Source organism: Rhinopithecus bieti, unplaced genomic scaffold (assembly GCF_001698545.2).
Source record: "Rhinopithecus bieti isolate Rb0 unplaced genomic scaffold, ASM169854v2 scaffold_3734, whole genome shotgun sequence".
NCBI classification, from domain to species: domain Eukaryota; kingdom Metazoa; phylum Chordata; class Mammalia; order Primates; family Cercopithecidae; genus Rhinopithecus; species Rhinopithecus bieti.
This window is the reverse complement of record NW_016804423.1, coordinates 5,246,118-5,263,337: the sequence shown is the minus strand read 5'-3', so window position 1 is coordinate 5,263,337 and position 17,220 is coordinate 5,246,118. Positions and strand designations below refer to the sequence as shown.

The 17,220-nt window shown below is 44.7% G+C and overlaps 1 protein-coding gene across 3 annotated transcripts in view; it reads right to left on the bottom strand.

The window, feature by feature from the left end:
- SPACA7 (sperm acrosome associated 7) overlaps positions 1-3,073 on the bottom strand; it is a 37,601-nt gene extending 34,528 nt beyond the window's left edge. For 2 of the 3 annotated variants that reach the window (XM_017868244.1, XM_017868246.1), the window contains exon 1: positions 2,878-3,073. In XM_017868244.1, the coding sequence (XP_017723733.1) occupies positions 2,878-3,016 (139 nt within the window). In that variant the 5' untranslated portion in view covers positions 3,017-3,073. The remainder of the gene's footprint in view (positions 1-2,877) is intronic. The other variant, XM_017868245.1, reaches the window with a different exon arrangement.
- Positions 3,074-17,220: the final 14,147 nt, after the last annotated feature.

Below are 17,220 nucleotides of genomic sequence, written 5' to 3'. Positions count from 1 at the left end.
TCTTTTGTCATTCAAGACAATTATTGTTTTACGCTGATGCTTTTTTGAAAGCTTTTGCAATCAGCTACAATCCAAAAATTCTTTGTCTTCAAGGAGATTTTTAGGTAAGACTCTGCTAAGTACTCTGAAGTAAGGTTTCTGATGCCTCTAAGATTGCGCCATTAGACTGGACTTTTCCAGAACTGAGGGAGAAACTGATGGATTTGTAAACCTGCTAACCCAAGATCAAGTAGAACAAGAATTAATTATGTGGGACTTAATGTGGGGACAATTATATTTTTCTGAATTTCCTTTGAAATGTTTCTGGTTTTTTAATGTTTTGTTTTCCAGATTTAAAGAGCTCTCTGCTTCTGGTTTCTCTTAGGCTATGTATAACTGACAACAATTTGGTAATTACACTTTCATAAACAAAAATGAAGCATTTATGTTTTTTGTCCCACTCTAGAATTCGGATGTTACGATTTTCAGGACCATGTAATTGTTTGCATAAGTTTAATATAAATTGATTCTCCTTTAAACAGGACATGATTGGAAACATTGGTCATATTACCAAGGCTTTGACTGGAATGTCATATTTGAGACTGATACATAGAATCAAATGTGACCAGACAGTTTTTAAAAACTGAGGTTGATTTGATGGAGTTGGAGAAACTGACCTGCTACCTGGCTCACAGGGTCCCCATCCCACAGGTGAGTGAAGAAGGTCATTTTCTGGCAGATCCAAGAATTTTGGAAGCCTCGAGACCTTTGGAAGAGAGAAATTCACCGAAGTCTTTAGGGACCACACATGAAGTCTGATGGTGAGTTTTTGGCCGGGCTTCCTAGCCTCAAAAAGCTTTTAAAAAATCTAATCTGAGATTCCTTGCACAAAGCTCCAGCGAAGAAAACTCAATTTATGTGGTCCATTACCATTCTTGCTGCACTCATGTAAATAACCAGACCAACTCTTGTAAGATGTGATATAGTTTTGAGATAAGAATAGCATTACTTTGGTTACCTTGGTCAAAAAAAGGGGGTGACTATAGAGCCATAGTTTATGTTTTAATGAAAAATGGTAGCACACCCTTGTGAGTTATAACCTTGTGTATTCTACTTTTTTTAACCTTTTGATGAACTCCAGCTTACTTTCTACTTTGTTATCTACCTGTAAACTGGACTGGATCCTGAAGTCTTCTAGAGTCCTTCAATGTCCCCAGGCTAACATTTCCAGTCTTTCTTCTGCTCTCCTGACTGGCTGTTACTGAGAACTAAAGTCTGACAATGCAGGCCTTCCGTGGGACCATCTAGAAAGGCTGGAGCTGGACACATCCACACTCTGCCCCCAGCATAACCATGACTGTGGCTCTGATGGTCACGATGCCACCAAGGATACGCCCCCATGCAAACTAGGAAATCCATCCTTGCCCCATTGGTTGAAGATACCTTGAGCTCAACATCCAGAAATCTTCTCAACAGACTGCCCTTTGGATTTGGGACCTGCGTTTCCAACTATCAATCTTTGTTTTCTTCTCTTTTCATAGACATTCCCCTCATTAAATTCCTGACTACTTGTACCATCCAGCAAATATCCTCCACTACATGAAAAATGGACTTATCTTGTTCAAAGGGAAAAGGAATGTCTCTTCTTTCTGGAACAAGAGGAGGGAATGAGAAAGCCTTGCTCCTTGACTTGCCTCATGCCAGACTCTGCGGAGTCTTCTCTTTGACTTGGCTTTGATCCTAGCTTCTGCCTTTGTCTGCTTTTACCCATGTTTAGTAGGAATCCTGTGAAGTCTTTTAGTGGAAATCCCCCAGTCTTGGCCTGCTCACCCTTGATATCTGATCAAATTCCTCACCCTCCATCTTTGATTATTTTATCATCTTGGCTTCCCTTCAGGCCTGGCCTCCTGTTTGGCCAAACAAAATATGCACAATAATTGAACCTGAGGGTGACTACATGGAGGTTCATGATATTCTTCCAAGTTAGAAATTTTCCATGATAAAATGTTAATATAAGTAACATATGCAACTCTCTCATGGACGTCTAGATTTTAAAAGGTCTTCAAAGATAGCAGACCTTTGCATCCTGTTGTAAGGGGAATTAATTTTTATTAAACTTATGCAAACAATTAGACGGTCCTGAAAATCATCATATCCAAATTCTAGAGTAATCAGGTGGGACAAAAAATACAAATGCTTCGTTTTTGTTTATAAAAGTCCTCCTGGCCTTTGCTAAATCAGTTTAGCAAAGAATTCTCCTACCTCTTAGCAGTGTTCATCCACTGACCCACCTGACCCTTGGCTACAAATCTCCACTTTCCCTGTATTTGGAGTTGAGCCCACTCCCTGCTATTATGAGACACCACGGTAGTAGCCCCCTTTGAATAAAGTCTGCCTGCCCATCTTTAACAAGCATCACAAATATTTTTTAACTGGTATGAGCTGCAATAAAGGCTTTTGGTAATTGTGCTAGTGTGATTATAACATGGTGGATAATGCTTTCATCTCTTAACAAGAAAATGTTTTACATGAGGTGGTAAGACATCTGGGACACTGCTAAAATACTCCCCAAACAAGAAAAGTGTGTGTATGTGGCGTGGGGTGTGTGTGTGTGTGTGTGTGTGTGTATGTGTGTGTGTAGAAAAAAACAAAATATACAAAATAATTGAACCTGAGGGTGACTACATGAAGGTTCATGATATTCTTCCCAGTTAGAAATTTTCTGTAATAAAAAGTTAAAATAAGTAACATATGCAACTTTCCTATGGGCATCTAGATTTTAAAAGGTCTTCAAAGATAGAAAGACTTTTCAGCTACATTCATTCCCCAAGGAATAAATGGTAAATTCATGTAGGTTGAGAATAAGCAGAACCCATGGGAGAAGAGGCTGCCACCCACCTGGTTCAGTTCTCTTTCTGCTGAGCCATCCCTGCGGGGCCCTACCTGGAGTCGCAGTTCTCGGCCGGAGCTCGGTTTCTTGCCAGCAGCACAGCAGGAGGACAAAGCAGAGGGTCCCTTCTCCTTGGCTCACTGCCATGCTCCCTCCAGCTGAAGGCGAAGGACGTCCTGAAGGTTGGCAGTTTCCCACCCTTGGTCTCCAGGACACTGTGGAATGTCAGGACCTGTGACATCATGACTAGGAAGGGAGCTAGGGTCCTGCCCTGGGGGGGAGGTCATGTCCAGGGACCGGTGACATCACGACCAGGAAGGGAGTTGGCATCTTGCCTGGGGTGGGCAGGGTTTCTGTCCAGAGTCTGTGATTGGGTAGGTGGGAGGAGGCTGATGGGGGTCTTAAGGTAACAGAGATCCTCTCCACTCTTTCTTATTGCCTGTTCTGGTGACTTCCTCTGTCCTGAGCACCCTGAGGACTGAAGGGGTAGATACTAATTAGAACTCTAAGTGCCAGTGGCCAAAAGCCAACAAAATCTGCTCCCATGGAAAGAGGCAAATTTGAAGGATGCTGGAGAGGTCATTGAATTACAGAGCAAGTGCCAGAACCGACAGATTCAGAGGATCTAATCACCTCTTAAAGGCCCCTTGAAGAACACAGCCTTGAAGAACAGAGGCTCATGGCCCCATGTCCCCTCCCATCGTCCTCTGCCCTCAAAATTCCAGGATTGTGAAGAACAGGAGACAGATGACCCAGGTTTCAGCCTCCTTTCCCCCACATCTTCTTTCTCAGCATCAGCCCCAATCTCTCCCTAGCAGTGAGACTTTAATCACAAGAGGAGAACATGGCTGCATTTCCATGTTATCATTCTCCCAGCTCAATCTCCTAGACTTTCTAGAGCTTTCTGCATCAGTGCAGTGACAAAACCCCAAAGGAGTCACTCTGGTTGGCTCCCCTGGATCCCACCTCACCCCTGGACTGACTCCTACATCCAGGGCTCAGAGTGGGGCAGCTGGCCTAGACTCTGCCGGTGGTGGGGTCCTGGGTGAACAGCCCTCAGATCCCAGCTCCATGGTGGAGAAGGCTGGTGTTTGTCTGTTCCCACACTGCTATAAAGAACTTCCCTGAGACTGGGTAATTTATAAAGAAAGGAGATTAAATTGACTCACAGTTCTGCATGGCTGGGGAGGCCTCAGGAAACTTACAATCATGATGGCAGGGGAAGCAGCCACCTTCTTCACAAGACAGCAGGAGAGAGAGAGTACATGAAGAAGGAGCTGTCAAACACTTAAAAACCATCAGCTCTAGTGAGAACTCACTTCTTATCATGAGAACAGCATGCGGGAATCCACTCCCATGATCACATCGCCTCCCACCAAGTCCTTCCCTCAACAAGTGGGATTGTGAGGATTATAATTCAAGATGATGCTTGGGTGAGGACACAGAGCCAAATCATATCAGCTGGGGTCCTGGACGCACAAGACTAACAGTGTCCCCAAGGCCTGGCAGGACTCCAAGGATGGCTGACCCACCGTGGATCTCTGGTGCTTTAATTTTTATTGCTGGTATGGGAATCCACAGCACATTTTTGCTCAGGTTTTCCTCTTGATAGATGCAGTGGTAGCCAATCTACCTCAAGGCGTGGGGAGGATATTTCAGATTTTCAGTGCATCCATAAAGGCACACTAAGCATGGTTGACATTTGCAGAAACCCAGTGGGTTCCAAGTCCCACTCTGAGTTAATGAATGGTCCAAGTGAGACGCTCGCTTCTATAACCCAGGCTCTTGCTACTCAAAGTGTCATTTTGGGGCCAGCAGCATGGGCCTAAGAGGCTGAATGTACACATGGACAGCAGCCAGAGCTCCCATAAGAACAGAACCCTGCCCCGCTGCCTGTCACATGACACTCACTGCACCAAGGAGGGATGTCTGGCTAAGGCAGGGCAGGGACTTCCACCTCAGGGCAGAGGATGAGGAATTTGAGCAGGGCTGGGGGCGAGACCTCGTTGAGAAGAGGAGTCAGAGGAGCCTGGCTGGTTTGGTCGAGGAAGGAGTCATTGTCGAGGCTGCCCGAAGCTCGGTGACTCAATACAGCCCATGTGTGATTGCTCACAACCTCGTGGGTTGGCTCTGGTAGTTGCTGGCCCAGTGTGGCCTCATGGACATGTCTGGGGCCTCAGGTAGGATGATGGAGCTTGGATGGCTAAGGCTTCCCTCCATGTGGTCTCTCGGCCTCTGGCAGGCAGCCTGGGCTTGGTCACAGCAGAGGAGAGAAAGCCTCGATGCAAACAAGCCTTTTCTTGCACCACATTTGCTAATGTCTCATCGGCCAAATGAGTCAAACTAATCCCAGAGGCAGGAGTGGAGGAACAGATTTGAGCACTAAAATACGGTAGTCAGAGGCCGCACTTGGTGGCTCATGCCTATAATCCCAGCACTTTGGGAGGCCGAGGCGGGCGAATCATGAGGTCAGGAGATCAAGACCATCCTGGCTAATATGGTGAAACCCTGTCTCTACTAAAAATACAAAAAAGTTAGCCGGGTGTGGTCGTGGGCGTCTGTAGTCCCAGCTACTCGGGAGGCTGAGGCAGGATAGTGGCGCAACCTTGGGGGGCGGAGCTTACAGTGAGCTGAGATTGTGCCACTGCACTCCAACCACGGCACTCCAGACAGAGCAAGAATCCATCTAAAAAAAAAACCAAAAACAATTATACATAGAGAGAGAGTGGTCAGACTGGCTTAGTTCACAGAGCTCTGCCTGCCTTGTTTCATAGCTTTGCTTAGCTAATTGGAAAGAAGAGGCTAGAGTGTCTGGTATGTGTTTTTAATCAGATGCTTTATGAGATTCGGGTTTGGAGAATCTCTCACCAACCCTTGGGAGGTTGATGGCAAATTTATTTTTCTTATTCTTTGCTGTCTTTTAGCAACAATTTTACACATAATTCCCTTTGCATTTGTGTTTGCATGCAACATTAAAACCAGAAGGGAATTTAATAAATTAATCTATTTATACCAGTTTCTTTGAATGGGGACTTTAATTCATTTGCATAACTGTCATAGCAGCGGCATATGACTCCTAGCAGTTTTTTTCTCCATGGTTGCATCTCAGTTGAGAGATTGTCTCTGTCATATGCCGATAGAGATTTGTTTCCTGCATCTTCCAGGGGAAAGAGGAAAGAACTGTTTATGGCTCTTTTTAAATAAACAGGCTTTCCTTATTGTTTTAATTTTTGGAAATGTAAAATTTTAAAATTAAAAGAAAAATGCAAGGCCAGGTCCAGTGGCTCACACCTGTTATCCCAGCACTTTGGGAGGTCGAGGTGGGTGGATCTCTTGAGCCTAAGAGTTTAAGACCAGCCTGGGCAACAGAGCAAACGTCATCTCTACAATGAATACAAAAATTAGCCGGGCATGGTGGTAAATGTCTGCAGTCCCAGCTACTCAGAAGGCTAAGGTAGGAGGATCACCTGACCTTGGGGAGGCAGAGGCTGTAGTGAGCTGTGATTGTGCCACTACACTCTAGCCTGGGCAACAGAGTGAGACCGCATCTCAGAAAAGCATTTTAAAAAAAGCTGGGTGCGGTGGCTCACGTCTGTAATCCCAGCACTTTAGGAGGCCGAGGCAGGTGGATCACCTGAGGTCAGGAGTTCGAGACCAGCCTGACCAATATGGTGAAACCCTGTGTCTACTAAAAATACAAAAATTAGCTGGGTGTGGTGGCAAGCACCTGTAGTCTCAGCTACTTAGAAGGCTGAGGTAGGAGAATCACCTGACCTTGGGGAGGCAGAGGCTGTAGTGAGCTGTGATTGTATCACTGCACTCTAGCCTGGGCAACAGAATGAGACCCCATTTCACACACACACACAGAAAAACCAAAACAAAACAAGAAAAATGCAAGCATACTTAGTTCCATTGTCCAAAATTAACACTGTATCTTAGAATATTTGCCTTTGATGTTTTAATTTTGAAAATCATGTTTTGTTTTTTATAAATACTATAGTAATGCTTACTCACTATAGAGAACGTAAGCAATGAAACTATAAAAAGTCATTAGCATTGTTTCTATAGATATTAAATTGACTAAAAGTATCCCTTATGGGAAATGAAGGGATGGGCCGAATGAAAGGAATAGGTTGGGCTAGTTAACTGCAGCAGGCGCATGTCCTTAAGGCACGGATCGCTCATGCTTAAGCGTGAATGTTTGTGGCTTAAGCATGCCTTCAAGCGGTTTTCCACCCCGGGCGGGCCAGGTGTTCCTTGCCCTCATTCATGTAAACCCACAGTCTTCCAGCCTGGGCGTTAGGGCCATTACGAACGTGTCACAGTGCTGCAGAGATTTTGTTTATGGCCAGTTTTGGGGCCAGTTTATGGCCAGATTTTGGGGGGCTTGCTCCCAACATACTCGTCTGTTTTCCTTGTATGTAATTTTGTCGTGTGAGAATATCATACAGAAGGGTGGTTTCTCCGAGATGGGTTTTTCCTTCCTTCTGCATAATGCCCTCGACATTGATCCCAGTTGCTGGCTGCAGTGACAGTTCCTTTTCACGGCTGAGCAGCAGGCATTCCGTGGCGTAACTGTACCACGCTTTGCTTATCTGTTCGTATGTTGAAGAACTCTTTGGTCCTTTCTAGTTTGAGGGTGTTTCAAATAAAGCTAATATAGACAACTGTGTATGGGTTTTGTGCGGACCTAAGTTTTCACTCTCCCGGCGTGCATGCCTAGCAGTGCAATTGCTGGGTCATGTGGCAAGTATAGGTTCGGTTTTTCAGGAAAGTGCCCAACTATTTCCTGAGTCTCTCTTTCATTTCACATGGCCACCAGCAACGTATGTGAACTCTGGCTTCTCACTGTCCTTGTCCCTATGTGCTATTGGCTGTATTTGCATTTTAGCTGTTTAATAGGAGTGTAGTGGCAATCTCTCGTGACCTTAATTTGCATTTCCCCAACGGCTGGCGGCTGGCGACGCTCACATCTTGTGTGCTTGCCACCTGTGCACCCTCTCGGGAACATGTCTGTTCACACCTAAACTAGTTTTCTATTGCTTCTTTAACAAATTCCTGCAGATTTAGTGCCTTAGAACAACAATGATTCATTCTCTTACCAGTTCTGAAAGCCAGAAGTCCAAATTGGGCCTCGAGACTAAAGCCAGGGTGCTGTCGGCTACATTTCCTCTGAGGGCTCTGGGGAATCTGGCTCCTCATCTCCTCTACCATCCGGAGGCTGCCCACATTTCTCCAGTAGCAAAGTCTCCCCATCTCCAGTTCTGTCTTCTGCCTTTCTCTTGATTTATAAAGACCTTGTGATTCCACTGGGTCCTGCGATGGTTAAATTTATGTCAGCTTGGCTGGGCCATGGTCAAAATTTGGTCAAAATTTGGTCAAAAATTATTCTGGACTCAGTGCAGTGGCTCACACCTGTAATTCCAGCACTTTGGGAGGCTGAGACGGGTGGATCACCCGAGGTCAGGAGTTCGAGACCAGCCTGGCCAACATGGTGAAACCTTGTCTCTACTAAAAGTACAAAAATTTACTGGGCATGGTGGCACACACCTGTAATCCCAGCTTCTCTGGAGGCTGAGGCACGAGAATCACTTGAACCTGCGAGGTGGAGGTTGCAGTGAGCCACAATGCGCCATTGCACTCCAGCCTGGGTAACAAGAGCAAAACTCTGTCTCAAAAAAAAAAAAAAAAAAAAAAAATTATGCTGGATGTTTCCGTGATAAGACTTACATTTAAACTGGTGCTCTGTTCTTCTTCCATTGACTTGCTTTCGGCTTTTTGTTAAAAACCAGCTGGCCATGCGTGTGTGGGGCTATTTCTGGGCTCTCTCTGCTATTTGGTTAATCTGTGTGTTTATGCCTCTCCAGTGCCATATTGTCCTGACTGCTGAAGCGACACGAAAGTCTGGGAAATGGGAAGGGCAATTGCTTCCACTTTAGTATTATTTTTCAAAACTGTTTTATCGACTCCTCTTCCTTTGGCTTTCTGTGTTACATATTAGGATAATCTTGTCTATATCTGCAAAAGAAGAGCTGGAATTTGATGAAAATTGTGTTAAATCTGTGTATCATTTTGGAAAGAATTGTCATTTTTTTTCTGCATGAATATGTATGATGATGTAATTCTTTTTTCTTTCGTGTGCTAATACAGTGGATTACATTGAGAAATTTATATTATTTTATCTTTGCATCACTGATTCTTTTCTGTCTTTTTTTTTTTTTGCTGCTATTGATCCCATCTAGTGATTTTAGAATTTCAGGTATTGTATTTTAGATTTAAAATATCCATTTGGTTCTCTTTTTAATTTTCTGCTATTTGCTGAAACCTTTAATTTGTTGAGACTTCCTATGTCTTCATTTGTTTCAAGGGTGTTTGTGAATGTTTGTTGAAGCATTTTTATGATCACTGCTTTAACAGCCTTGTCAGATAATTCTCACGTCTGTGTTATTTTGGTGTTGGCCTCTGTTAGTTGTCTTTTCTTGTTCCATTTGAGATTTTCCTAGTTCTTGATATGACAAGTGATTTTTGATGGAAACCTGGGCAGTTTGTGCATCATATTGTGAGACTCTGCATCTTACCTGCATCTTGCCATTTAGCAGGTTTCTCTGACCCTGGGTGAGGACAGGTGCTATCGTGTCACTGTCATGCTGGGAGTGGAAGTCCAGCTTCCCTCTCCGCCCTCATTGATACTGGCACAATGGGGCACCTCTGCACTGCTGGCAGCAGGTAGAGCAGGAGTGCCTCGTTACTGGTCCCACATGGCCCCAGGTGAAACTACAGGGGTGGTGGCCTCATGACAGCTAGGGGGTGATGAGAGTTCCCACTTTGTGCTGCCTCTCTTGTCACCATCCTGGTGGGGAGGGGAATGGGCCTTGTTACCACCAGGTGGGGGTGGAAGTCCAAGCCCCCCTCCATGAGCCTGTTCCCATGCCACCCAAAGAGGGGTTTGGGGCATCTCATGACAGTGTGCTGAGGGCAGAAGTCCAGGCTCCCCACTTGACTTCTGCTGGAGGGGTGGGGACAGGGCCACAGCTCCATGGTGTTTGGCTGGAGGAGAGAAGTTACTGTGTCCTGCAGGGCTGCTGCTTCCTTGGTCTTGTGGCTGCAGAGGGTAGGCTTTTCTGGAGTCTTTTTTGGTCTGAATCCATGGCCATCTCTGTGCTGCCAGCTTCTCCAGCACCCACTTGGGAGACATGAGGCAAAAGGAAAACCCAGGGAACTCCCTGCTGGGCAATTCCTCAATCCGAGGTCCCCAGTGGGTTTACCTTCTTCCTTCCAGCTCTCTAAGACTTCTATTTGTCTTGTGGGCAGTGTCCGGGGCTTTCTGTTGTCCTTAGTGGGAATAGCAGGAAAGCAGAGGCAGCTCCTATTTTCCTCTAGTCCAATCCATGCATCTCTATGAGCGCATGCTTGCAGGACATGTGTCCATGGTGGGCGAGGCTCTGGGAGGCAGTGTGCACCAGGCTAAGCGCTCAGCATGGTCACACCAGCTCGATTTAATTCCTGGCCAGTGGCTTACTAGCTGATGACCTCAGACAAGTCAAATACACCTCTGAGCCTCTAAGCTGATAACTCCCACAAGTCTAAGTCATTTGTTTTCACCATAATGCTACATGGCAAACCACCCCAAAACTCAGTGGCTTAAGCCTGTGGCTAGCAATGTTGGTTGGGCTGAGCTGGGCAGTTCTTTAGGTCTGGGCTGGGCTCACTCAGCTATTCTCATTCACTTATGGTGGTTGGCTCTCGGCTGGGGTTGTGGAGATGCATACTGTGTGCCTCTCCCCGCAGGCTGGCTTGAGCACATTCTCATGACCATGGTGGAAAAGGAGCAGGGGCCATCAGGACTTGGGCGTGAGTACTTCCCAGCTTCTGATGGTGTGGTGTTTTCTTACAAACCACGATGCATGGGGCTCAGCTAGGGCTAAGGGATGGAGCTGGGCACAAGCACCAAGTGGGAGGACACAGGTGTGGGTGCAGGGAGGGTGGAGCTGGGCCCTTCATGTTATGTTCTTACCACACCCCTTTATGGTGTTAAGTGAGTGTCTCAGTCATCATAGGCTGTGGGACAAAATACCACAGACTGTGTGTCTTAATCAATAGACATTGATTTCCTATAGTTCTGGAGGCTGGAAGTCCAAGATCAAGGTGGTGGGAGATTCAGTTCCTGGTGAGGGCTCTCTCCCTGATGTGCAGACAGCAGCCCCCTTGCTGTGTCCTCACGTGGCAGAGAGAGGACCCTGGCCTGTTCTTCTTATGGAGACAGGAATCCCATCATGGGGACCCCACCCTCATGACCTCATCTAAACCAAATTAGCTCCTAAAGTACCAGCTCCAAATACCATCTCATTGGAGGTTAGAGCGCCAACACACACATTTCGGGGCACAGAATCCAGTTGATAGCAGTGAGTTAATGCATGGAATGGTGGCTTGCTTGTTTATTGTCTTGGCATCCTTTCTAAGCTATTAGACTGGGGCTAAGCCCCTCCCTCTGCTGTCATACTTTTCTAGGACATTGGGAGAAATTGTGTTCCCTTGATCAGGTCTGTGAAGCCCTGGGATCCCTCAGTGCCAATGGTCCCTGACCTCGAACTTGGCTTTCAAAGCACAACCCTTCAACCCTCTTTGGGCCCAGCCCCTCCTCTGTGGCTTCCCTGGTAGCAGCATTGCTGGTGTGTGGCCATGGGGCAGGACCCTCCCTAGGTCCATGCCAACTCAACCTGCCCTGCCAGATCTCACTTCTCAGGCTCAGCTTCTCCACTTAGAACCAAAGCTTAGGCTGTACCTGCCTGGGGTGGCTCTCTGGCTGTGCCCACCTCTCTGTGGGCTCACTTCCCCTTTACCTGCCCTCTGAAGGTTTGGTCCAAAATCAACTGATAAAAGGCGGATTGATCAGAGAAAAGGCACATGCAGTTCATGACTGTGCCTGGGGGGAAATCGCAGGGATTTCCCAAATGTGTTGCACGGTGCAGAGGCTGATGTGTCCTGTTCCACAGGGGAGCAGGGGGTTGGTGAGGGTGGGAAGTTCTTCTGAGGGGCAATAAATCATCAGGGAAAAGCAAATGGCCCCGGGAGGTGGAGGCAGGAAGGTGGGGGATGGAGCTGCACAGGAATAAAGGTCGCCTCACTATGCAGATCAAGTCCCCCAAAACCCCCCTTGAAGTTGCCCTTGGAAGAACAGATGAGAAGTTGGGGTGTGGGGAACCCCTGTTCCTTCCCTTCCCAGGTGGTTGAGCTTCCCTGGCCATTGATGAGATTCCCAAGGAGGGAGATGTAAGACAATTGCATTGAAGCTGCCTTGGTAGGCAGACAAGGAATTCCAGAGAGAGCCCCTCCCAGCACCTGGGAGGGGCTGGCGCCCAGGCCAGGGGGCCCGGATTTGGAGACAGCTCCTTGGGCCTCTCAGCAGGTCCCAGCCAGGCTTTGGGGTATGGCCTTCCGAGCCCCAATACCACCCAGGCTCCTCCTGCCTCCACCTGTAGTTTCCTGTTGCTCATCACAAGGAGGGAGTGCCTGGCTTGCTCTGGTCCGAATGGTGGTGCTTTTCATTGGTTTGGCTTTTGTCTCTAAGGCTCTGTTGCTGTTGCTGATTGCATCTTGGTTTCTGACACGTTTGGGTCCCAGGGGAGACCCTGCGCAGGCCAGATGCTGAGCTGTGTGGGACCAGCAGTGTGCTGGGATTTGGGTAGGGGAGGTGTGTTGGAGGCCTTTGCCATGGAATAGCTGGTGACAAACCAGCATGTAGACTCCGGTGGGTGCAGTGGCCTGGGAGAGCTGGGCTCCTGGACAGTGCACACAGGGAGCAAGGAGGGAGCTGGACAGGCTCACACTGTCTGGGTTTCATGTCTGCAAGACAAATCTCTGCTCGCCGAAAACTTGAGAAGAAAAAATGGGCTGTTCAATCCACTGGGAAGCGTTGGCATAGCGAAAAGGAATGGCCATGCATCCGTGTGTCACCAGACTCTCCAGTTAAAGATCCTTCTCCAGGCACGTTGGCAATTGTTTTCTCTTATGAAAATATCCCGTAGACCCATAATTTGGCAATATACGTATAACCAATTGTTTTAAAAACAGAAGTGATGCTGGCTATTATAATGTAAACTGTTTTCTAAATGAAAGAATTAAAGGAATGTAATTGGAGAAGTATACAAATAGTGGTTAATATGCTGCTTCTTGCAAAGGCATATTACAACTTATAATCTTCCTTTATGGGTGTATGTGGTTAGTGCTTAATCAGGCGTGTGAATGTATTCAGGTGTTAAACCATTCTATTAGCTGGGAAATTGCACTATTATTTGCTGAACTGTTTATGTTATATTGTTGTTGGCTCTCTGAGTTTCTCTTTCTCTCCAAGCTCATCTTACTCTGGTCTCTGCAATCTGTATAATTGTCTTCTTTACTTTTGTCTTTAGAAAGCTTTAAATAGAGATACTGGGAGCGATTAACTGTGTCAGAATCACAAAGTTCTGCTGCTTTACAGATTAATTGTAGAGACATTATGCTGATGCTTTAAAAGGCAGAAAGAACCTGGATGCCGAATGGAGGGTCACAGCAGGATCATGGCCAATGACACTTCCTGCCCTGGGAGGGACCACAGGAGGAGTCTGTGAAGACCAGCAAGAAAATGCAGGGCACCTTCTTGGATGCATCAACCTTGACCTCAATGGTCCATAATAGCTCTGCATTCCAGAGGTCCCTCTACTAGAAATTCTAAGTGTTGGTGACAAAAGTGAAATGGCAAGCGGGAACACTGTCTCCTCTGGGAAAGCAAAAGATTTGCTTGAGTAGGAAAACCTAAAAGCATTCTATACCTACCATCCATCCATCCATCCATCCATCTCTCTCTCCTTCCTGCCTGCCTGCCTGCCTTCCTTCCTTCCTTCCTTCCTTCCTTTTCCTTGTTTTCTTAGGGAGCATGTTTGCTGAGAGGATCAGGTTACATGGAATCAGATTAATTGTAGATTTCTGCATGTGATAAAATCCAGTATATTGGCCACTACCGGCTGTGAAACCAGTAGCACAAAATGGCAGAATTTCCCAAGATGGCCAAGACTGGCCTGGAAAATCTGGGCAAGTGTGTTCACTGAGACCAATTCCATATATTCAGGCTCCATTTTGTATTAGTTTATTGAATTCAAATATGAAATCCAATGTTGCTTTAAGAAATAATTTTGGCAAAATCAAAAACAAAATACATTGTATGAGGATGGAGTCATATCACAGTGAAAGAAAAAAAATTTGCTTACATAGAATTATTAATTGGAAAACTAGGAGAAAATTGTTGATCATGAGTTAGATGTAAAACTGTGCTACAAATGTTTATCAAGACCTACTATTTGTAAAACACATTGCTATGGAGTTAGGCCTCTGTTAGCAGAGTTTAAATTCAGTTTTTCCTTCAAAGAATATCATTAGCTGGCAGGACAAACAGGGAAGCAGGGTTAAAGAAACTTTAAAGATGTTTCCCAGCCACGTTCCCACCAATACGTTTGCTCAAGTCTAACAGCTCTAATTCCTGATAGCTACTGAATGCAGACAGCATGGTTAAATGCCTAGACATTCTTTGTGGAGTACAGTCATAAATTCACAGTTGTCCATGCTACAACTGTTGGAACTTAGAGTGACTAAGAATTAAAACTGGGAATCCCGGAAGTCCTGACCAGAGAAATCAGGCAAGAGAAAGAAATAAAAGGCATCCGAACAGGGAAAGGGGAAGTCAAATTATCTGTCCTCACTAATGCGATCTGATACCTGGAAAACCCCAAAGACTCTGTCAAAAGGCTCTGGAACTCATACATGACCTCAGTAAAAAGTTTCAGGATACAAAGTCAACATACAAAATTCAGAAGTATTTCCAATAACATTTGAACTGAGAGCAAATCAAGAACATAATCCCATTCACAATAGCCACAAAAAATAAAATAAAATACCAAGGAATACATCTGACCAGGGAGGTGAAGGATCTCTACAAAGATAACTACAAAATGCTGCTGAAGGAAATTATAGATAACACAAACAAATGGAAAAATATGCTCATGGCTTGGAAGAATCAATATGGTTACAAGGGCCATGATGCCCAAAGCAATGTGCAGATTCAATGCTATTCCTTTCAAACTAGCAATGTCATTTTTCACAGAATTAGATAAAAAAAAAAACCAAAAACCTATTCTAGAATTCATGTGGACCAAAAAAAGAGCCCAAACATCAAAGCAATCCTAAGCAAAAAGAACAAAGCTGGAAACATCACATTACCTGACTTCAAACTATGCTACAAAGCTACGGTAACCAAAACAGCATGGTACTGGTACAAAAACAGACATATGGACCAAAAGAACGAACAGATAATCCAGAAATAAAGCTGCACACCTACAGCCACCCGATCTTCAACAAAGTTGACAAAAATAAGCAACAGGGAAAGGACACCCCATTCAATAAATGCTCCTAGGATAGCTGGCTATCTATATTCAGAAGAGTGCAACTGGACCCCTACTGTTCACTATATACAAAAGTCAATGTAAGATAGATTAAAGACTTAAATATAAGACCATAAACCATAAGAATCTTAGAAGAAAACCTAGGAAATGCCATTCTGGACATTGTCCTTGGGAAATAATTTATGACTAAGTCCTCAAAAGCAATTGCAACAAAAACAAAAAATGAGAAGTGAGACCTAATTAAACTAAAGAGCTTCTTCATAGCAAAAGAAATTATCAACAGAGTAAACAGACAGCCTACAGAATAGGAGAAAATATTTGCAAACTATGCATCCAACAGAGGTCTAATATCCAGAATCTATAAGAAACTTAATGAATTAAACAAGCAAAAATCAAATAACTCCACTAAAAAAGTAGCCAAAGACATGAATAGACATTTCTCAAAAGAAGACATGCAAGTGGCCCACAAATGTGAAAAAATGCTCAACATCACTGATCATCAGAGAAATGCAATTCAAAACCACAATGAGATGCCAATGCACACCAGTCAGAATGGCCATTATTATTATTATTATTTTTAAAGTCAATACGTTTTTATTAAAGGAGTTCCATGGTGTGATTTCTTCCACTGTCCATCAAGGTCACTTTATTTAGAGAGCTGGATAAAAATTTGTCTTCAAAAGATTTATTTTCTAGTTAGTCCTGTTTAATGAAACTGATGCTTATTTTAATCCAGTTGTCCTGTCAGCCCACAATTCTTTTATTTTGGCTTCTGTCATCTCCTTTTAATATGGATATACTGATGAAGACTTCAAAATTCACCTAGGAAAAAATCAAGAATCTTTGGGATGTAATTTCTTCAACCGATTTATTTTAGGGCCATTTTTAATGTAGGTGGACCTGAGAATGGTCATTATTCAAGTAAAAATCAACAACAACAAAGACAAACAAGCAAACAAAGAACAACACATGTTGGTGAGGATGCGGAGAAGAGGGAATGCTCAGGTACTGTTGGTGGAAATGTAAATTGTTCAGCCACTGTGGAAGGCAGTTTGGAGATTTCCTAACTTAGGACAGAACTACCATTTGACCCAGCAATCCCATTACTGGGTATATATCCAGAGGAAAACAATCATTCTACAAAAGAGACACATGTATGTGTGTGTTCATCGCAGCATTCTTCACCGTAACAAAGACATGGAATCAACCTAGGTACCCATCAGTGGTGGATTGGATAAAGAAAATGTGGTACATTTACATAAAGGAATACTATGCAGCCATAAAAAAAACCAAAATCATGTCTTTGCAGCAACATGGATGCAGCCACGAGTCATCACCCTAAGCAAATTAATGCAGGAACAGAAAACCAAATACCGTATATTCTCACTTATGAGTGGGAGCTAAACTTTGGGTACTCATAGACATAAGGATGGCAACAACAGACACTGAGGAGGACTAGAAGTGGGAGGGAGAAAGTGGGGCAAGGGCTGAAAAAGTAACTGTTGGATACTGTCCTCAGTCTGTGAGCATCACACAGTATACCCATGTGACAGTCTTGCATGTGTGCCCCCAAATCTAAAATAAAATGGAAATTACTAAAAAATGAAAATAAAAACAAACCTGGGAATCCTAAATGTCTGGGTTACATGGCCATCTTTAAGATTCTAAAATCATGAGTTGAAATAAAATGACTATATTCACACATGGCTCTAACACTTGTATACATTGAATAGTCTGAAAAAATATATTTTTTCTGGTACTTGACCATTTCAATTACACACCACTGTTACCAACAGGCCCAGGTAACAGTCTTTTCTGAGTGGACTCCTAAGACCGTGGCCATGGAAATGCAGCTCAGGGACCACTGTGTGACAAGCAGAGCGGAAGGCGGGAGGTGTGGGCACCATTCGCCATGGTGGT